At 46.0% G+C, this 22,167-nt stretch overlaps 1 protein-coding gene across 1 annotated transcript in view; it reads left to right on the top strand.

The window, feature by feature from the left end:
- ADGRA2 (adhesion G protein-coupled receptor A2) overlaps positions 1–21,103 on the top strand; it is a 24,022-nt gene extending 2,919 nt beyond the window's left edge. The window contains exons 3-17 of the mRNA XM_015826104.1: positions 1,209–1,280; positions 1,769–1,932; positions 3,287–3,500; positions 5,189–5,353; positions 9,334–9,529; positions 10,521–10,670; positions 10,946–11,107; positions 11,778–11,984; positions 13,109–13,313; positions 14,737–14,945; positions 15,724–15,797; positions 16,312–16,435; positions 17,708–17,853; positions 18,344–18,433; positions 19,467–21,103. Of these exons, the coding sequence (XP_015681590.1) occupies positions 1,209–1,280; positions 1,769–1,932; positions 3,287–3,500; positions 5,189–5,353; positions 9,334–9,529; positions 10,521–10,670; positions 10,946–11,107; positions 11,778–11,984; positions 13,109–13,313; positions 14,737–14,945; positions 15,724–15,797; positions 16,312–16,435; positions 17,708–17,853; positions 18,344–18,433; positions 19,467–20,697 (3,409 nt within the window). The 3' untranslated portion in view covers positions 20,698–21,103. The remainder of the gene's footprint in view (positions 1–1,208; positions 1,281–1,768; positions 1,933–3,286; positions 3,501–5,188; positions 5,354–9,333; positions 9,530–10,520; positions 10,671–10,945; positions 11,108–11,777; positions 11,985–13,108; positions 13,314–14,736; positions 14,946–15,723; positions 15,798–16,311; positions 16,436–17,707; positions 17,854–18,343; positions 18,434–19,466) is intronic.
- Positions 21,104–22,167: the final 1,064 nt, after the last annotated feature.

The raw sequence follows: 22,167 nt of genomic DNA on the forward strand, positions 1-22,167 counted from the left end.
GCAGGAAACCCTATACCATTTCGGACAAATGGCTGTCCAGTCTCTTCTTAAAAACTTCCAGTGTTGGAGCATTCACCGCTTCTGGAGGCAGGTTGTTCCACTGGTTAATTGTTCTCACTGTCAGGAAGTTTCTCCTTAGTTCTAGGTTGCTTCTCTCCTTGATTAGTTTCCATCCGTTGCTCCTTGTCCTGCCTTCAGGCGCCTTGGAGAATAGCTTGACTCCCTCTTCTTTGGGGCAGCCCCTGAGATATTGGAACACTGCTATCATGTCCCCCCCTCGTCCTTCTCTTCATTATTAGTCATAGTGATGATTCACCCTTAAGATAAAAGCAGTGGGTTGTTGGGGGAAAGAGTAGAAAGAGGTTTATTATCTGTCCTGGGTTTCTGGGGTTCTCTTAGATTGCTTTCTGGCAATTGGAGAAGACAGGAAGGTGCTGGATGAGATGGCCCTTTGGTCTGATCCAGCAAGTCTCTTGGTTATTTTATAGCCATTTCTCTTAGCTTTTATACCGATACTTTCTGTGAAAAGTTCGTAGAGGAACGTACAGAACAATAAAAGACAGAAGTTCCTGTCTTGGGGCTTACTAATTAAGGAAGAAATGGTACAGGAGGGACAAGGGATAGGAAGGGAATAAGAAAACCAGGAAACTCGGGCATTATATGCAGTAATTCTGTTTTGTATTATATCCAGCTGTTATAGGAGTGAGCAACCTAGGGAGGCTCAGATGGACACTCTCATCCCTAGAGCAGATGGTCTTGGGATGGGTGCTGTTCTTCTTTGCAAGCTCCTGATAGATTCTGTAGGAGAGAACTCCAGTCAGAAACAGCAACACAACAATCGGACGTGTTTATGCTGTATGGTCTCCTGCCATGGCTTCTGTTCTTGCCTCCCCCCTCAAAAAATAAATTAAACCCTCTATTGCATTCCTTGGTTCACAGTAAATTTAGGGAATCCATAGCCAAAAGATGAAGTGAGGGAAATTGACTTTAATTAGTAAAAAATATATATACCATCATTTGCTTTGAGGGCTCTGTGGAGCTGTGATATTCAGAGAAAGGGTGTTTTTCTCTCTAAGTACGAGTTGCAAAGAGAATAAGATTCCTACCATCCAAAGACTTCTCTGAAGAACGATGAAATCTCAACTTAGGTAGGCCTCTTGGTCTGATCCCATACATTTTATCTTATTTTGATATCATCTCTTTGACAGGAACATATCAGGAAATATCTTTGCCACCCTCCATAGTGGAGTCTTTGATGAGTTGCTGTCTCTGAAAGTTCTGTAAGTATTTTTTCTTTTGTTGGTCAAAGGAAACAGCAGAGAGGAAGCAGTTAACTTTTGGAAGTGATTATGCTGGGGTTGGTGGGACATCTGGCAGAAAGACAGTACGAGTCGGTGTGACCGGAGGGGAAGCTTCAGGAGACCCCTCTTATCTGGTTCGGTAGTGGGTCGATACCTGTTCCAAGGAGGTACAAGTGACACCATGGAGTTCTACGATCTCGTCACAAAGAGTTGGAACTGTTAAAATTCCGTACACCTGAAGTTGAGGGTCTTAAGGTGTCGGTCGTAACGACGCTGTGGAATTCTGGGAGTTGAAGTCCACATGCCTTAAAATTGTCAAGGTTGAGAAACACTGTGCTAGAGCTTTCTAGAATTTGTGTTGTTGTTGTTATTCTCCAGGGGTGGACAGGCATCTCTTTCTGCTCTTTCCTGTGTAAATCTTCCTCACCGGCACTTCTTCTTCAATTTGCATTTCTCTTGTTCTCCAGTGACTTTGCCAATGAATATCTGACCTGCGATTGCCATTTGCGCTGGGTCCTAGCCTGGTCCCAAAGCCATTCTGTCCAGGTATCTGATAAGACGGTGTGTGTCTACCCCAGCCACTTGCACGGGAAGCTACTACGAAACATCAGAGAGAGTCAACTGCGCTGTGGTGAGGCACCTTCCTGAGTTGAGTGAGTTTGCTTGGTGTGCAAAGGAGATTTGTTCAGTAGTCCAATGCTACTTTCTCCTTCAGGGATACATCCCTTCTTCTACTCCATCCTTCATTCAACAGATGGTTGGCATGCTATTACCGCTTAGCATGGATTATGCTAAGGGATTATGAAGGGATGGGAGTGGTGGCCAGCTGCAAACCTCTGCAAGTGATAATCTCCTCAGGTTTGATTACTGAAAGATGACAGCTCAACGTGTAAAGCGTGTCTACTTCAGTTTGTAATCCCAAGGGGACTTCAGAGCGGTTTACCAAAAACCTCACCGCCAGCCCCTACGTCAAGCAAAGCAACATGATTCCTCCGGGATGCTTGCAGGGAAAAATTCCTGAGGTCATCTTCTCTCAGCTGATGGGTGTCCTCAACATGGCTCTTCTTTCCCACAGTATAGCCTGAGTAGCTGGCTCTCCTTCACCATCCATGATGGAAAGACATTTTTTTCCTTGCTGGCAGCTCTTAGAAGCAGCAGAATCTTACCCAGATGAGCAGTGGTGTAAAGTACAATCCCCAGATACCTTGCAAAAATTTGGCAGACGTGGAGTAGTGTAGCAGCAAAGCAGACAGGCGGCTTTGGAAACATGTGGTCCTTGGGCCAGTCTGTACACATTCTGTCGTTCAGCGTACAGTTTCATGTTGACTTCATGCAGGATTTGGTGGCGTGATAGCTCAGTGGTTAAGATGCTGGGCTCGTTGGCTGGAAAGCTGGCAGTCCAGGTTCAAGATCTGAGCTCCACACGATGGAGTGAGCTCCCGTCCTCACCCCCGCTGGTGCCAACCTAGCAGTTTGAAAGTAGATAAAAAGGTACCACTTTGGTGGGAAGGCAACACTGCTCCGTGGAGTTGTCTTCGGACAGCACTGGCTCAATGGCCTTGAGACAAAGACGAGCACTGAACATAGCTGGCCATGACTAGCGGAGTAAAATCTGCAGGCACTCCTTTACTTTTTTTACCTTTTACCTTTAGAATTTAGCAACTTTTCTTTCTTTTTCTTTTTTAAGTAACCATATGAACATTGAATTAATGGAAGAATAAAAGCAGGATTAAAAAAAAAATCTTAGAAAAAAAATCCAAGTAGACATATAAACAAGCGTTTCTGGGGTATGTCCTTCTGGATGTATTGATTTCTTTTCACTGAAGGGTTGAGCATAACTTACTTTGACTGCTGACCAAGTGGGCCTTTTGATAGGAAGCTTTCAGGGAGACGGTTCAGGACACCCCGGATTTAGGCTTTCTTCTCTCCCTTTCCCTAAAGTCTAAGTAAGGTCTTCTCTCTCTCTCTCTCTCTTTTACCCACAGAAGGGTCCCCAGAGCTGCATACTCATCAGCTAATCCCCTCCCTGAGGCAAGTTGTCTTCCAAGGAGACCGACTCCCTTTCCAGTGTTCAGCCACCTACCTGGACAACAGCACACACATCCTCTGGTATCACAACCATGCACTGGTACAAGAAGATGAACCTAGCGGCATCATCTTAGAGGACAGCCTCGTTCACGATTGCACTTTAATCACAAGGTACTAGGGCAGGGGTGGCAAACTCAATTTCATTGAGGGCCGCATCAGCATTGCGGTTGCCCTTGGGGGGGCGGGTAGGTGTGGCCAGGGTGGGTGCGGCCTACTGGGTGGGCGTGGATGGAGTCAGTGTGGCCTACTGGGTGGGCGTGGTCAGCTCTACATCGTTCGCGTCAAGGGTGCCTGTGGGGGCCTGGGCAGGAGTGGGAGAGATCTGAGGGTCTCTGGCAGAAGGGGGTGGGACTGGGGCAAGTGCCAAGGCATGGTCCACTGGAGGAGCCTCACTGTTCCTCTCAGGCCATGCGGGGGGGGGGGGCTTATGGAGCTAAGCTATGAAGCTATGAATGCCTTTCAGCATAGATGGCCACACAAAATTGTACATTGGCTCCCGGCCGGTCTGGGCCAGGGCCAAGGCAGAGGGGGCCATTCCCTCACTGTTTCCAAGATGGTTTTGTGGGCCACATGAAACCACTTTGCGGGCCGCATCCAGCCCCCGGGCCTTGTGTTTGACATGTCTGTACTAGGGGATGAGCTGGGTGGGTCAAAGAGGGAAAAGTTCTTTCCTGGTTGTTTCCAGTCTTTGGTCTAGCATTGGGCACTTGGCATTTCCACCAACACAGTCATTGGGTGAGTTGATGTTGACTAATACCAGTAAGAACTAAGGTTTAGAAAGAATGTCTTCTTGATTCACACATAAGCAATAACTTCAGAGAACAGGGATGGACATATAACCATTTAGCTCATTTTTTTGTAGCTGGGTTTGACTTGATTCCAAGCAAAAGATCCTGGAAAGAAGACTGGTGGCTGCCTTCTTGGTGGTGGCACCCTGTTCTGGAATTCCCACCCAAACTGATTTGCCCAATGCCAACACTGCTATCTTTTCAGAGTCTTGAAAATATATGCTTATTCCTTCAGGCATTTGCAGATACTTGCATGTGTTATTCTTTTATGTTTAAATATATATGTAGTTCTTTTTATCCTACTCACCCAGAAGGCAGTAAATAAATCTATTAACTGGAAAATAACTTAGTAGAATTTCTGTCTTTGGCTTCATTTTGGAATTCTCTCTGGTCACTTCCAACCACCCAATAAATACTGTATACCCTCCCCCATTTTTAAAGACCTCCATTGGGCATTACAAAAGAAATACCTGTAGGTTTGGGTGATCTGTATGACATTATAATAATTAATCTTACTTGAATTGCTGCTAATAAATCTGTTCTGTATTGAACTCTGAAAACTTTTCTATTAGGATGGGCAGCTATTTGGATCAAGAATATAACAAAATGTTTTGGAAAAGATGGATGCATGCTTTCCACAGGTCTCATCACCTCCTTAAAGTAACCATGCCTTCTCCTGCACAACCGTGATAGTAGGCATTTTAATTAGCCATGCAGTAGGATCTGTTGATGCCTTCTAAATCAAATGCGTATATTCCTGGGATTATGTGGCTCCCCGTAAGTCTAGGAAAAGGCAGTACTTCAGGAGGCACTGAGAGATGCAGTGGGCATGTCCACACCTCTTCCAAAGTTCCTGCTTCAGTTCCCAGCAACTATATATTGCTAATTCTGTGTGTAAAGACTGTGATGTAACGAGAGGAAATATGGGTTGGTCAAGACTGTGATGTAACGAGAGGAACATGGGTTGACCGTCAGCCCATGTTCTCTTCTAAAAGCACTCTCTGTTTGCAGTGAGCTCATCCTGTCCAACATCCATGTCTCGGCTAGTGGTGAATGGGAATGCACCATTTCCACTGCCCAGGGCAACGTTAGCAAGAAGGTGGAGATCGTTGTGCTGGAGACCTCAGCCTCGTACTGCTCACCGGAGCGGGTTACCAATAACCGTGGAGACTTCAGGTAGGGGCCAAAGTGTGGCAGAAGCTATTATCACGGGCAGAACCGACCATCTAGGTCAGTGATGGCGAACCTTTTAGAGACCGAGTGCCCAAAATGCAACCCAAAACCCACTTATGCATCGTCGAGTGCCGGGTGGGTGTGGCCCATTGGGTGGGCGTGGCCCATTGGGTGGGCGTGGCTGCAGTGGTAACGGTAGACTGGGTGGGACTAAAAAGTTCAATCAATTCCAACTTTGCAAGATCTTTTTTTTCCCGCGAGAAGTTGAAATTGACTGATTGAACCTTTTTTTTTTTTTCACACGGCGGCGGAGGCCTAAAGCGAAAAGGTTTTATAAAACCCAGCTGAAGGCCTAGGACTGGGGCGACGGCGCGCGTGCCCACAGAGAGGGCTCTGAGTGCTGCCTCTGGCACCCGCGCCATAGGTTCACCACCACTGATCTAGGTTCCCCAGACTGGTCCAGAATTCTACTCATTCTACTCATGGGCCAGTGTGGAAAGAAATTGTCTCAACAGGGAATGGTTTCGTTTTTGCTCTATCCCTTTATGTGTTCAGCTGCTGGAGAATCAACTTTTGAAGAAAAACAGGGTGGACGTTTGAAATCAATGATAACTTACATCAGCAGTCCCCAACGTTTTGGGCACCAGAGACCAGTTCCCTGGAGAGAGGTTTCCTTCAGATCGGAGGGGATGTGGTTTTTCGTGCTGCCTGCATTCTGCAGATGGGGCTTCGCTTGTTTGCATGGACCACTTTCTGGTGTTGGTTCATTGAACAGGGGTTGGGGACCCCTAACAGATAAACGAGTGAAAGATTCAAGGTTTAAGAAACAAGAGTGTGAGCCGCATCCAAGAAATTAAAAAAAAAAACCCGAAGCTAAATATCTGGGGAACAGCCAGTACACTTGAGTCTGGCAAACCCAATTTTTCCTAATTAGTTGCAGCCATGGAAAAATGATCAATGAGGAAAAGATAGAACAAAGAGCCATACAAAGTCTAAAGAGCTTTGGCTTGTAGTTTTATACACATGGAGAACTTTGCTGAAAAAACAAGGATGGCCATAAACTTTTTTCCCCCCCTAACTCTGTCACGTACAAGGAGTTAAGTCTCTGGGACTGTGTGCAAATATTTGAAAGAGGCCATGGGTTCAAGGAGGCACTTCTTCAAAGAGATGGCCCTAAAGTATTTTCAACTGGCAAAGCAGCTTAGCCAAGGTAGAGCAGCATCTCTGCGTGAGTTGAAGCACGTCGTGAGAGCAGAGCCTACCTCAAGTCTATACCAGCCTACTTGTGGCACCCTTCTTCTAGCACACTGATTTCTAGCAGAAATTGCTTGCATCAACTCAAGGGAAATCGCCTTCTCTTTTGCCCATCTCTGCCCTCTTGTGCATTGGCAGTAGACTTGCAGGCAAAGGCCGGAATCCGAAGGAGCACCAGCATCTTCCGCGGAGAGCCGAAGTTGGCTTTTCCCAGGAAACCAACTCCAAAAGGAGCAGAGCCTTTGTTGCAATCGTAGGAGACACACACACACACACACACACACACACACACACACACACACACATCACTCTTTAACTGAGAAGACGGGAAGGTGAAGCCGCTTCCTTTGAGCTTCTGCTGTCTTTCCAGCCCTGCTGGACAAGGGCTGGGCTGGAGGAGCAGCTGCCGAGGGATTGTCTGAATCCTATTGCCAAAAGAGCTCCCCCACCCCTCCCAGGGAAGGCAAAGTCAGCGAGGGATTTGGGATCTCTGCTGGCCATGGCAGCCTGGGAATGATTAAGCATCTGTTGCAAGGGAGGCCATCTGAGAGGCCCGCTCTGGCAGTGCAGACAGGCTCCAGAAACAGGAGGTGTTGGAATTTTTCTGGCAGGAGAAAAAAGGCTCAGGGAGTCGGCTGTAACCTTGGCGGGGTCTTGATGGAATATAAATTACTGTGCAAGTCAATGTGGCTTAAATTAACAGCGGGGCCTGTCTTGTAACTCCCCTCCCCTTCCTTCCACCCGTAGCCTGCGTGAGCAGGATAAGAGCCTGGGATTAGACGTAGGAAAAGCAGCCGCAGCAGCAGCAGACTAGCGGAGGGTGGGAAGATCTTCCCCATCTGTGGCCCAATCGGGTATCCCGGTGGGGACCAAAGGCCTGCTGGCCTGTTGCACACAAGAGCTGTTTTTGCAAGATTCCTCCTTTTCAGGAAATCCCTGGCGGGAACCTGATTGCATGCCAGATGAATAAAGAGATGGTTAGGAATCGACTTCTGGATTTTATTTTATTGCATTTTATTTTACTACGGAAAGGGTGTGTGTGTGTGTGTGTGTGTGTGTGTGTGTGTGTGTGTGTGAGAGAGAGAGAGAGAGAGAGAGAGAGAGAGAGAGAGAGAGGATTCCATACAAGGATGGAGAGATGGCATATTTATATTTTCTTTCCTTCCCCTTCCTTTCCCTTCCCTATCTTTACCCTATCCTTTTCTTTCTCTTTCCTTCTCTTTCCTTTCCTTTCCTTTCCTTTCCTTTCCTTTCCTTTCCTTTCCTTTCCTTTCCTTCCCTTCCCTTCCCTTTCCTTTCCTTTCCTTTCCTTTCCCTTCCCTTCCCTTCCCTTCCCTTATTTCATTTCATTTGTTTATTTATTTATAACATTTATTGGCCACCCATCTTTCCTTTCCTTTCCTTTCCTTACCTTACCTTACTTTTCACAATTCCAGAGGGTTTTTCTTGCTTGGGGGGAAAAAAATCAAGATTCCAAGAGCTTGGCAAACAGTTTAACTGAACCACTGCATGCCAAAAAGTCCCATCCAGAAGGCCGTATATATTGATCCGCTCTTGTTAGCCTCGGGGTGCTACTGCCGTGCTTTGGGGGGAACCTGTTTTCCAAAATTAAACTCACAGCTCCTTGCTCTAAGCTTCCACATGAAAATATTCCCTCCCCAACTCCAAAAGTCCTTCTTGCCTCATTTGAGAATGGGAGAGATGCTCCTTAAGGGTCTTGGTGCTCATTATAAACATATTGTGGGAGGGGAAAAAAACCCTCCCCCTGCTACATCAATCAGCAGCACAGCTCCCATACCCCTCCCCTCCCCAATTGTTGGCTTCCAAACAGCTAAGGAATTATGTGTCTGATTTGTGCTAGTTTGTTCTGTCAGTTACAGCTGGCCAATATATTCAAATGCTCTTTTCTTTTCTTTTTTTTGGAAGGGGTTGCTGGAGGAAAGATTATTCTTAGAGGATGGAGGGAGAGAACTAGTGATCTGCTTTTCATTTGATCTGATTTGATCCTTAGTGCTAAGGCAGAGTTCTCAATCTGTGGTCCGTGGACCCCTGGGGGGGCGGCTGTAATGTCATTACAGGGGGTCATGAAGGCTTAAAGACATGTTTAAAAATGTTTAAATCTTGAGTGAAGTCTTGGGGGTCTGTGGCCATGATCGGTGGTCACAAAATGTATTTAAAGGAGGTCCAGGGTTGAAGAAAAGGTTGCCAACCACTGTGCTAAGGTCTTCCTTGCCCTACCAAATGTAAAACTTGCTTGAGCTGTGGGACAAGAAAGAAACTTGCTTTGGCAGGTGGCATCCAAGGTGGGGGAGGGTCTCTGATCTCCATTTGCCTTTGCTCAATTCATCCAGCTGTTACTGCTGGCATGGGGAGGGAAGCGGCCTCAAAATTCTCCGATCCAGATGTTGGAAGCTGCTGAGCCAAGGAGAGCATTCCAAGAGGCAAATAAATCACTCCATAAAATAATTGGCATTTGACATCTTCCTATGTTCCCAGCCCTGAGCTGAAGCAATGGAATTTTTCCCCGCCCCCACATGGTAGAAGCCTCATTATCTTTAAAGTTGCACCCTCCCCCCCCACCTTATCCCTACTTTCCAGCCTTCTTATGCCACCCTCCATAATTCCTTCACTCTGCCTTGGTTGATTCCATAAGCCATTTTTTCTGGGATCTATCTAACCTCAGCATTAGATTAGATGGACATAAGTGGTCTTCTCCTCTTTGGCGCTAGGTGGCCCCGGACCTTGGCTGGCATCACTGCTTATCAATCCTGCCTCCAGTATCCCTTCACTTCTGGGAATGCAGGCTCTGGCCATGAAAAGCAGGCATGGAGGCACTGTGACCGCACAGGCCGCTGGGAGGAAGGGGACTATTCACACTGCTTGTATACCAATGATATCACCCGTGTGCTCTACACCTTTGTGCTGGTGAGTAGGACAATAAGGGCTCATCCCTCTTTGTTTCCATCTGGTTATCCTTGAGCATTTCGCAGACCGACTCAGAATGTGCAGCAAGAAATGCCCACAAGTTTTGTCCAAGACTTGCTGGTTCATTCCAAGAAGGAGATTATTTTCTGGGGTGGCTCAAGGGATACAAAACAAAATGACAAAGTGAATGTTTTGAAGCACGTGGAGAGCCCTTTCCACTGCTGGCTATGTATGAATTTACTCTTAACCTACCTGAGATTTAGAAATCCATCTGGTCCATGTCAGCACTGCATTAACCCACTTACTCCTTTCTGTGGTTTTTTTTTTTTTTACATGTTTAGCAGTACTATTAAGTCACAACTTCTCTACATATCTTCCCATATACTTCATTGTTTAAGGCCGTACCTTTCCCTGGTCATGTTTTGTACATCCTTCCCTACTATACTTCATTTTATACAATTAGCCCTTGAGTTTGTTATTTATAACAAACTAGATCCAGCTTTCCACATTGTATTATTTTTGGTATGTCTCTTTCTCAATTATCCACCATGCAGTCCTCTTTAACCAAGAGTGATTAATCCCAACAGATTCCATGTCTCCCATTTGTCCATCCGCCTGTAACACTGTGGTCCACATGACACCACAGGGTGCATGAGCCCCTTTCTTGCAGCCTTCCAAATTATAGCAGACCACACTTGACTGGGCTGGCCTGATCATCGTCATTACTTCACTTTGACTACATCCTTTGAACCCTCACAGGGTGGCATCTGCATTGGCAGATCTCAGTCCTCCTCTCAAACGTGGTGGCTCTTTCCTTTTATATTATACTACATTGAGATTGAAGAACTGACGAAAAACTTAACCCTGCAGCTAAGCAGGCTTTAAGCCAACTATCTCCACCATTTTGTAAATTAAGCATTGTTGGATATTTGGGGGTGGGGAAAGGGAGCTTAGACTGCTTTGACATTTATCTCCATTTATCTGCTGACAGATGCCCATCAATGCCTCAAATGCACTAACCTTAGCCCACCAGTTGCGGGTCTACACAGCTGAAGCTGCAAACTTCTCAGATATGATGGATGTCATCTATGTGTCTCAGATGATTGAAAAGTTCACTGGTTACGTAGACCAGATCAAACAGGTACGTGCATTCACCTTTGGACCCGACTCTCATGTGCTCATTTTCCCACATTCACGATGGTGAGGAAAGAAAAGGAGGGTCCCCATTCTATTTTTTGCTAAATACGCTCAACACATAGAAAGTCTAAAGTAAAGATGGGCAGTCTGTGGCCACCATCCGATCTTAGCATCTATATTTTACTAATCCTAACAAGGTGGCCTAACAAGCACATCTTTGATCTGGAATGAAATGTTCGACGGTTTCTTATATCCCAAATTTTGTCTGCTTTCACCCAGCTGACCGACGTCATTGTGGAGATGGCAAGTAACATGATGCTGGTGGATGACCATGTTCTGTGGATGGCCCAGATTGAAGAAAAAGCTTGCACCAGCATAGTGCACTCCTTGGAGAAAATTGCGACTTATGCTGTCAGCACCAACTCTCAGCATATGGCTGTGGTAGGGATCCAAGCTCTCCTAGTGGGTGAGCTGGGAGGAATGGCAGAGTAAAAGGCGAAGCCTGAAGCTTAGGTGTGGGGGTACTGCCAAAAAGGCAAATTACAAATACATGGTTTTTTTTGGGGGGGGGGCAAGGAATTAGAAATCCAGAATAAAAACAAACACAGGTGAAATAGGAGAATTATTATACCGTGGGAAGGATTATGAGTTGACTGAGACTAAGATATACAAGGAGCCACTGGTGTTCTTGGACAGCTGTTGAGACTCAAGCTGTTGAGACAGCTGAAATGTCCTCCTTGCTGATGATTCTGCCTTCTCCCCCCTCAGTTCCTTGTCTGGTTCCTCGATGTTCCTATTGCTTTAAACTCTCCGTAGTATCTCAGAGGAGCACACAACCACAGTGTAAAAGCTATTAGGAGATCTTAAAGAGGGAGAGGATTTTATGTGGTTGCTTCTATCAGAAGAGCCCATAACCAGGGCAGCAAATATGGGGAAGACATCCCACAAAATTGCCATCTGTCCAGGAACTTGGATAGCAGGTATAAAAAGCTAGAGACTTCAGACTAGGACAAAAAGCGAACGACTGATGGAGTACAGATGACCCACATGGGATTGGCTGTATCTAGAAGGGTAGCTTGGTTTCACAAAGCTCTTGCCTTTGTTTATGCAGAACTCCAGGAACATCGCCTTTGAAGCCTACCTTATCATGCCAGAAAGTTACCTGGGCATGAGCTGCATGGCTTTTCAGAAGCGCGAGAATCTTGGTAGCCGTTCTCCACGACAGGAACAGTTTTCTGAATCCTTGTCAGACCAGCAGCTGAAGTTCCGTTGTGCTACAGGCCGACCAAACATCTCCTTGGCCAGTTTCCACATCAAGGTGAGATGGGATGGAGAAGAAAGGTTTTCTGGTGGATGAAGGTAATAGGATGGAGAAGGTATTCCTTATCTCTGGCATAGCAATAGGTGAGGATGGGGCTTAAATGGAGGAAATGGCATGTAGCTTTTCCATTGAGGCAAGCTCCATATATTGCTAGGTTTTTCATATCAGAATGGAAGGCATAAGAACCAGAGCAGCCTGGAAAACATTATACACATGTCTGAAAAACTCATTGACATATCTCAATCATTGGAGAGGCGACGGAGTAAGAGGAGGAGGATGAGGAGGAGATGATTATTCTTTATTGGCCAAGTATGATTGGTCACACGAGACAAATTCCTTATGTGTCCAGTCACACTTGGCCAATAAAGTATATTCTTCTATTAATGATTGAGATATGTCAATGGATTGAGATGTCATCAATGTTGCAAGGACAGCTATCAAAAGTTGTATTTCCTAACTAAGCAAGAAAAATGGCACTGTTCTCTTTTTGAACCATTCCTTGGCCATGAAAGAAGAGGGAGTCAACCTATTCTCCAAAGCACCAGAAGGCAAGACAAGAAGCAATTGTTGGAAACTAACCAAAGAGAGAAGCAACCTAAAACTAAGAAGAAATTTCCTGACAGTGAGAACAATAAACCAATGGAACAGCTTACCTCCAGAAGTTGTGGGTGCTCCATCACTGGAAGTTTTTAAGAAGAGATTGGACAGCCATTTGTCCAGAATGGTATAGGGCAGGGGTAGGCAACCTTGGCTCTTTTATGACACGTGGACTTCAACTCCCAGAATTCCTGAGCCAGCATGGCTCAGCTTGGAAACCTCTCTCTTTCCCCTCAGCATGGCTGGCTCAGGAATTCTGGGAGTTGAAGTCCACGCGTCATAAAAGAGCCAAGGTTGCCTACCCCTGGTATAGGGTCTCCTGCAGGGGGTTGGACTAGAACCAACTCTTTCCTTTACACTCTTATTCTGTTATTCATTTTGTCTGGGTGTGTCAGTGTTTTGACTGTTTGTGTCTCTAGCCCTTTTGGGATGGAGAGGAGATGGGGGTTAACTATGGGAAGGGCTGCAAGAGTTTGGCTTGGCCAGGCCCCATCTTTAGCTTTCTTCATTCCTCTTCTCATTAGAACAGCATTGCTCTGGCCTCCATTCAGCTGCCTCTGGGCCTCTTCTCCCCACCAGCTCCCCACCAGCCTGTGCCCATTAGGTGTAAGCTTCAGTTCCTGGTGTTCCGCAATGGAAAACTTTTCTGCAGCACGGGAAATTCTTCACACCTCGCCGATGATGGCAAGCGACGCAGCGTGGCCACCCCAGTGATCTATGCAAGCACACGTAAGAGACCCCGGTTGCTGTGGCAGAGAAGGACAGGAGAGACCCTACCCCCAGTGCAGGGAGGAACCGTTTCATTGGGAAACTTGGGACCAGGGCATGGAGATGCTCATAAGACAGCTTATGAGCATCTCCAGGGCATGGAGATGCTCATAAGACAGCTGTTGTGGGATGGATTGCCTGGGAACAAAGCAACGGTCAGAGTTAGTGAGGCCGGTCTGGAAATTCTTGTCCACCAGAAGGTGAATGTCTGTAGAGATTCTCAATCATCCACGTCACGGTTGTCGCAAAGGTGTTTTTCCGAAAGGCAGATGGACTTTCTTGGGTTTTTTTTCCTTGGCAACAATTCGTTCTTCAGAACTGATGAAGTTTCCTGGATGAGAAGCGAAATGTTGTCAAGGGAAAAAAAAACCCAGGAAAATCTAGTTGCCTTTTGGAAAAACACCTTTGGGGCCACCAAAAGGTCCACCAAGGTGGAGATATTCCCACTCCCTTAGAATGCTCTTTTCCATCCTTGTAGACACACTTCCTAATGAAGAACCCATAAGCATCGTCATTTTCCATTTTTATACAATACCCTATGGCAGGGATATCAAACTCAATTTCATTGAGGGCCGCATCAGCATTGTGGTTGCCCTTGAGGGGGCCGGGTGGGTGCAGCCTACTGGATGGGCGTGGATGGAGTGGGTATGGCCTACTGGGTGGGCATGGCCAGCTCTACATCGTTCGCGTCAAGGGTGCTTGTCGGGGCCTGGGCAGGAGTGGGACAGATCTGAGGGTCTCTGGCAGAAGGGGGTGGGACCGGGGCAAGTGCCAAGGCATGGTCCATTTCTTCATTCCTCACAAAGGGTGACACCTCCCCAGCATGCACCCAGGGGGCGGGGCCAACACAGCACGGGCTGGTTCCTCGCTGTTTCCAGACGGCCTTGTGGAGCTAAGACTGAATGCGTTTCAGCATAGATGGCCACCACAAAATTGTACATTGGCTCCCGGCCTGCCAGGGCCAAGGCAGCAGGGGCCGTTCCCTCACTGTTTCCAGGATGGCTTCGCGGGCCACATGAAACCACTTCGCGGGCCGCATCCGGCCCCCAGGCCTTGTGTTTGACCTGTCTGCCCTATGGCTTGTGTGTGACATCCTTGGAAATAAAGTTGACGCTAACAGCTGGTGCTTTATATGGTTGTCGTCGTTGTTGTTAATCAGAAGACTCAAACTTGATTTGCTTTCCCTTGTCTGAGCAGTAGCTCTGTGGAATTTATTTAAGCAACTCTTAGGCTGTGAGGAAAGGGTCCTGATCCTGAAAAAAGATCTCCTAACCCAGCTAGGCAAACCCTATTTGAGCAAACAAGCACCTACTGAAGTTGCTTTGAGTTCTGAGCACTTCCATGAACTGCATTTTGATAAACCCCTGGTTCTGCCTCCCCTCAGATGGCTGCGGCGTAAGCAATCTCACCGAGCCAGTCATCATATCGTTGCGGCATTTGGACAAGGGCACAGATCGCACAGCCGCTTTCTGGGACTTTGACATTCTGGGTGGTTACGGTGGCTGGAGAGCAGAAGGTTGCCAGCTGATCCTTCAGGAAACCAACTTCACGACTGTGAGCTGCCGACATCTCAGCAACACTGCTGTGCTGATGGTAGGCAGGAGACGGTTGTATGGCACTCTGAACTATTACATTTCTATCTAGCCCTTGGTTACGTCACATAAAAGTTTGCCAAATTCTCTTCCAACAAAGCAAGAAAAACCACTTCCCCTTTTATATGCATTTCTTAAAGATCTTGCAGGCCGTTTCCCACCTTCATGCCTAATGGCGTGTAGCTTCCTTCGTTCCCCACCTAGGGTAGATAACCTCCATAGCTCCCAGTTTCTTTTGCTCCTGGTCAAAGTGGGTAGAGCTAAAAGGAAATGTAGTCCCAAATTATTTGGAATATGCCAAGTCGTTTAAACCTATTTTAACCTTCCTACTCCACGGACACTTATAAAGACTTAGCATGTATTATTGTTATGGTAATATTATTTACTAGAGTTATATTTTGCATTTCCTTCAGTATCTCAAGGGCAGGGCAGTGGCTTAGTGGTTGAGATGTTGGGCTGGTTGGCTGGAAAGCCAGCAGTCCAGGTTCGAGAGCTGAGCTCCACATGACGGGGTGAGCTCCCGTCCTCGCCCCTGCTCCTGCCAATCTAGCAATTCAAAAGCATACAAATGCAAGTAGATAAATAGGTACCATTTCGATGGGAAGGTAGAAGTGCTCTGTGATATCGTGCTGGCCACGTGACCACAGAAATGTCTTCGAACAGTGCTGGCTCAATGGCTTTAAAACAGAGGTGAGCATTGCCCCTCATAGCTGGCAACGAGTTTTTTCATTATCTCAAAATGATTAGACACCACTCTGTCCTCCCGTTCTCCCGCAAAGAACGACCATGTGATTCAACTGAGACAGAGTGAATGGCAACGGTGCATTGGCCAGATAACGCCTTTCAGCTGCACGTGGGATGATTTTGATAGAAGCTGCCTTAATAGGACAGGAGGAGGGTATAATCCGTGATTATTTTGTATAAGAGTTTATGTCCTTGACTCGTTGAAGGGCGTACTGAGTGGCTCAGGGTGACTCCACGATGTAGGACATTAAATGTCAACGTGTCGAGAGGACGAGGACACGGACAAATGGTGGTAGTAGTAGATGTAGTAGTTGGTGTCCACTCAAAAATCTCAACTTCCATGGGGGCTGCCTGAAATTATCCTCTCTACTGCTGAGCAGGTAGCTACAGTAGCATGTCTCCAGAAGATGTCACTTCCCAGGTTTTTCTTGGTGATAACACTAGCCCAGTTCTTTCTGCTTTGAATAACAGCTCCACCACCCTACCAGAGTCAAACTCAGGGCTCTCTCGTCACCTGCTTATCTTTCAAACAGAGATACCTTTACTTGAATATAAGGCCCTTGCCTGCAAAGCTTTACTGTTTGATCTCTTAAATTTTCTTATCCCCGTTTTTTTTTCTCCAGCACCATTCATATTGCACAGAAGTGCTGGCATATGCTGCTCAATCTCTGCTTTCACATCGCCATGACGTCAGCTGTGTTTGCAGGTGGCATCACTCTCACCAACTACGTAGCCGTCTGCCAAGCTGTGAGTTATGAGGGCAGGATCTGATTAATGCGGGCTGGTAGGTTTTGCCAGATGACACATCACTGAGAGGTTTTCTTCACACACAAGGAACACTGAGAAGTTGCTAAAAATGGCTTCAAGACCACACAAGTGTTCCTTTTGCAACATGGAACTAGTCCAGCCCCTTCATCACGAGCCGAGGTGGCGCAGTGGTTAGAATGCAGTATTGCAGGCTACTTCTGCTGACTGCCGGCTGCCAGCAGTTCGGCAGTTCGAGTCTCACCGGCTCAAGGTTGACTCAGCCTTCCATCCTTCCGAGGTCGGTAAAACGAGAACCCAGATTGTTGGGGGCAAAAGGCTGACTCTGTAAACCGCTTAGAGAGGGACTGATTTCGCGACACTTCGCCATATATTCAGATTCACGATAACGACAACGATAGGAAAAAGGTTTAGACAGTTGAAGGTGTACCCCACCTGTCTTTAAGGATAGTGTAGTTTTAGTGTGGTGTAGTGTGTACGAGGGACCTTAAGGCTCTTGACTATTCATATAAAGTCGTAGGGCAAATAGTCATTTATGTAATAACATTTGTGTTACATCTATGGAGATTCATAATCACCCAGGTCATAAGGTGCTTTTTCCAAAAGGCAACTGGACTTTCTTGGGTTTTTTTCTTTGAAACTCTTTGGCTTCTCATTCAGAAAGCTTCTTGGATGAGAAGCAAAACATTTTAAAATAAAATAAAAAACAAGAAAGTCCAACTTTTGCCTTTTAGAAAAAGCATTTTTGGGACACTTTGGCCACTTTGATTGTCTTTCTAACTATCTCTAGATCCATCTACGTGTTGCCATCTATTTGTTTGGTAAGGAACAAATGAACAGATGCTCCACCCTGAAAACCACCATCCCCATTATGAAACTGTTTCACTCTTAACAGGATTACCTTCTTGAGAGATCAGCCCAGATTTACAAAAGATACATTGCCAGGCAGCCGAGGATGTTAATTTGAAGGCAAATCCACACACAAGCCCTTAGCTACTTTACCATTGAGGCAAAATTGGGAAGCTGATGACCCTCCAAGAGTTTTGAGATTCTCATACCCATCAAGCAGATGGTCCTAGTTTAAGGAACATCTAAAACCCATCTAAAATGTTTTTGTTTTTTTTAATTTGCCCACTCTTTGAATAATATTGATATCTCCTCAGTCTTATAGGGATAGACAATCCCACAAATGAAGTACTGGAAGTTGTAGCAACTCTTATTGAGTTCCAATATGACTGTTCTCCACATCCCCAGGTTGGCATCATTCTCCATTATTCTTCCTTGTCTACTCTTCTGTGGATGGCAGTGATGGCACGCGTGATCTACAAGGCATCCATCTGGAAGGCACCCCAACAGCAGGAAGGGGAACCAACTCAGCCTGCCCCTCGCCCAATGCTACGGTATTAAGGAAGTGGGAACTATAGGACTTGTTGGAAGACACCTGAAGGTTGCGGTAGATAGTGACCCTCTGGGTGGTGGAAATTAATCATTGTTTAATTCCTTGAATCAGGTTGTTATGCTGTTGGGACAACAATTTTTTTCCCCTCAAACCTTATAAATCATTTTGAGATTCTGGGCAGGAAATGAGAAAATTAGCACTTAAATGAACAAAATATACAAGAATAAAATTGGCAAAATTTTCTATGGTGGTTTCCATACTCAACTCATACCAAAAACACAAGGAAATAGGACCAGATGAATATTCATGCAAAATGCAAGGAAGGTTGTGTAGAAACAACAGTTGCTTGTTAATTCAAGATCAATATGCTACATGAGCCTAATCTGTGATTATTGCATCCAGTTTAGAGTTTAGTTCTTGTATCTCCAATAGATACCTGACTCTAATTCACAGGATGAATTCTGCATGGTGTTTTCTGGTTTTCTTTTCAGGTTCTACCTGATTGCTGGGGGGATCCCTTTGATCATCTGCGGGATTACAGCGGCAGTTCGTATTGACAATTATGGAGATCAGGACTCGTAGTAAGTATTTGCATCTTAAGGTATCATTTCCAATTTGCATCCTAAGGTATCATGGTTGTGATCCTACTTGAACATTAATTATGAGTCATCAAGTTGGTATTGACTTTTAACAGCCATAAAGATAGATCTTCTTCAGGATGATCTATCCCCAACCTAATCCTTCAGATGTTCCATCAGTGTACTCACTGCCACTATAATTGAATCCATCCACCTTACTCCTGGTCCACTATATCTACTTGCACATATAAATTCAATGGATCCCAAAAACTGGAGAAAAAAAATCCCCAGTGCTGTTTTCAAGTTTTTAACGATCTCTTGGGGATTAAAGATGTTCCCACTTCCTTGCCCCATAAATCCTGCCTAATATCCTTCAGGTGCCACCTTACCACATCTCAGAAAGAACAAGGTATGCACTAACAAGCATTCTATTCTATAGGTTATCTGAATAGAGACATTTGGTTGAAATATTTTTCGCTGTAAGGCACAAATAGATGTCCCCTCTCCTGCATATCTGTGGTTTCCAGAGTCTCCCTTTAGCTGCCTTAAAGTCAAGATAACCAAGAGATTGTATGGAATGGGACAAAACTCACCAAGATCAATTCACCATGGACAACTTGCCACGGCCAACTCAACAATTCAATTTAATAATTTAAAACATTATTTTAATTTTTGTCATTCACATTTCGTTTTGTTCCTCCTTTGGCATCCTTTATTTAATGATTCTATCCCAACATTTCTTCGATATTAGTGTAACTCTTCTCCCGTGGTGAGTTGGCCACGACGAATGGTCCTAGACCAGGGGTAGGCAACCTCGGCTCTTTTATGACTCATGGACTTCAACTCCCAGAATTCCTGAGTCAGCATACCTGACTCAGGAATTCTGGGAGTTGAAGTCCATGAATCATAAAAGAGCCGAGGTTGCCTACCCCTGTCCTAGACCATAGATTGTATGTTTGTCACAAAAGACAGCAGCAAAGCTGTTGCTGCTTTGCAGCTATTCATAATTTGCCCAACCTTTTCTTTCTCCACCCAGCTGCTGGCTGGCTTGCCGACCAAGCATTGGAGCATTCTATGTGCCTGCAGCTTTCATTCTGCTCATCACCTGGATTTACTTCCTATGTGCCGGAGTCAGTCTGCAGTGCCGAGCTAAGGATCCCAAAGAAATACCCAAGCCCTTGGAAACAAGGCAACGCTTCGGAGGCAGTAGCAACCTGTTGACCGATTCAGGGTCGCTTTCAGTCACCCTGAATTCCAGCCCCCACACTGCTGATATTGATGGTGTGTATTCTCTGGGGATGCAACTCTGGGCCCTTATCATCACCCATTTCCTATACCTCACTCTGTGGACCTTTGGAGCGATGGCAGTATCTCAGCGTTGGTTCCTCCTGAAGGTTGTCTTCAGTTGCCTCTACGGAGTCACTGCTGGAGCCTTAGGATTTTTCATCTTTATCTACCACTGTGCCCGGCGCAGAGACGTACAGAATTCATGGTTTACTTGTTGCCCGTCTTACAGGAATGCTTTACCTATGCAGGCTTATGGGCACACTGGAGCGGGCGTTGAAGGTGGCTCACAGGTCTTCATTGGCTGCAACCCAGAAGTAGCTCAGTCCATTAAGTCTTCATCGTCCCCTACCAGCACAATTTCAGCCCCAGGGCCCTGCAAGCTCAACAATTTGCAAGTGGCCCTTGCCCAGCCAGACAGTAACCCAGTAACAACTGCCTGCTTTGAAGAGGCAGAGCCTTCCAATAGTAAGAGCACCCCTTCAACCAGGTATACGAACAATCTCCATGGGCGCACCAGGTACCATAAAAGCAGAACTAAACTCTATCGAGAAGGGAAGCACCAGCGTCTGAAGGCAATGCGGGGACCTTCCTCAGAGCATCCTACTAGCGAGAGTGGGAGCCTTCAGAACAGTCATTCAGAGAGTTACCAAAGCAGCCGGAATAGCCCTTTGAACAATCAGAACCAAGGGAAAGTTGTGACTCTGGAATCCACCCTGACGCAGTCGGACTTGAGTGACGGCAGCGGTGGCCCCCAGCCTGCCGATTTTGGGAGAGGCCAGAGGAGAAGCGCCAGCAGAGACAACCTTAAGCATCAGGCCAACCCCTCCGTAGAAAGAGAGACCAAGAGGCGCTCCTTCCCGCTCAATGCAGCCAATCAGAATGGGGTCCTGAAGGGCAGCAAGTATGACATAAATCTCAGTGGTGCGGACAATGCAAGCAGTATGAAAACAGGTCTCTGGAAGAGTGAGACAGCAGTGTAGGAAAGGGTCCAAGACCTCTGCAGCTGGGATCCTAGAAAAATACCAACTCAGGTAGGAAGCTGCAGGTTACCTTTGTGGCCACAGCCTACCAGACTCGGTGAAGAGAATATTTTTACACACTACATAGGCTTAGATAATATGAGATGGGTAGGCAAGAACCATGCTCCCTGCTGGTCCACCTGAGCAGATGGAATAGGGAGACTGTTCTGACCTCCCATGGGAATCGCAGCACATTTCACTGTGTATCAGGTGAAGTTGCTGTTTTTTGTGCCAGGGAACATCTTCCTCCAGAGAATGGGTCACAATTACCCAAGGTGCCAAAGTTGCAAAGCGCGAGACAATCATCTGTTCTTGTGATTGTGTGGTCTCCCTCCTTCATGTCCCTTTAGATCCTTGATATTTTTGTATAACGTACAAAAAAAAAAAGGAAGACAGTGATCTATAAGCTAAAACTTCTAATACGCTGTGTACATATGTATAGGCAAATTTGCTATTCAATGGAAAGTCTCTACAGGCTTTATGCAAAATAACTCACGTTGTGTGAGACGAGGGAAGCTCTTCCCAGTCATTCAAAGCTATACACATACTGTATCTAGTTTTGTTTTGGATAAATCTAACGAATGATTGTAGAGTTGTCAAGGAAAAAGCCACACGGTAGAAAGAAGTGCACTATTAATTGTCCAAAAGTGCATGCTGAGGTGACAATCCTTAGTCTTCTTTAGTCTTTCTTAAGGAAGAGACTTGGGGAGAATATGATTTGTTGGGCATCATTGCCCAAAGATACTTAACAGTAGAGAGATGCAAAATATCCAGAGCTCAGAACAGTTGTTCAACCTTTGGAGTGGCTTGTTCAGATTTTACCAGAATGCTGCTCTAGAAGAGTTTTCCATTCAAAAGAGAAGTTTCAGAGTTGAAACACTTCTGGAGCAAATTATTTCAGGTAAGGTCAGAACAGCTGTTCCGAGCTTGACATGTTTTGTATGAAATCTTTTTAATAGCACTTTCAGGCAGAAGGTATCAACAAGCCCACCGTTCAAGTTACCAGCTGTGGAACTGAATTGGAATAGATTACTAGTTTTGGCTTCTCGTCGCCAAGGGCAGAGGTCTTCACACTCGGCCCTTTTATGACTTGTGGACTTCAACTCCCAGGCACGCTGGTTGAGGAGTTCTGAGAGTTGAAGTCCACAAGTCATAAAAGGGCCGAGTTTGAAGACCCCTGGCCAAGGGTCTTGGTACACATTTGCCACACAGCTGCTAAACAGGTCTGAAGGCTTACTTCCAGCTTTGAATGTTAGGCGGGGAACTGACTGAACAAATGCTCAGATAATTCTATCCTTTTCTGTGATTGAGAGTTGAGTCACTCCTCAAGTTCAAAGTTGGAAGCAAGCCCTGAGGCCTGTTTAACAGCTGTGTGGAAAATGGTGTCCCATGAAGCCTCACTACAGGCACGATGCAGCTCACATGCCACAC

Source organism: Protobothrops mucrosquamatus, unplaced genomic scaffold (assembly GCF_001527695.2).
Source record: "Protobothrops mucrosquamatus isolate PMUCROS unplaced genomic scaffold, P.Mucros_1.0 scaffold2960, whole genome shotgun sequence".
NCBI classification, from domain to species: domain Eukaryota; kingdom Metazoa; phylum Chordata; class Lepidosauria; order Squamata; family Viperidae; genus Protobothrops; species Protobothrops mucrosquamatus.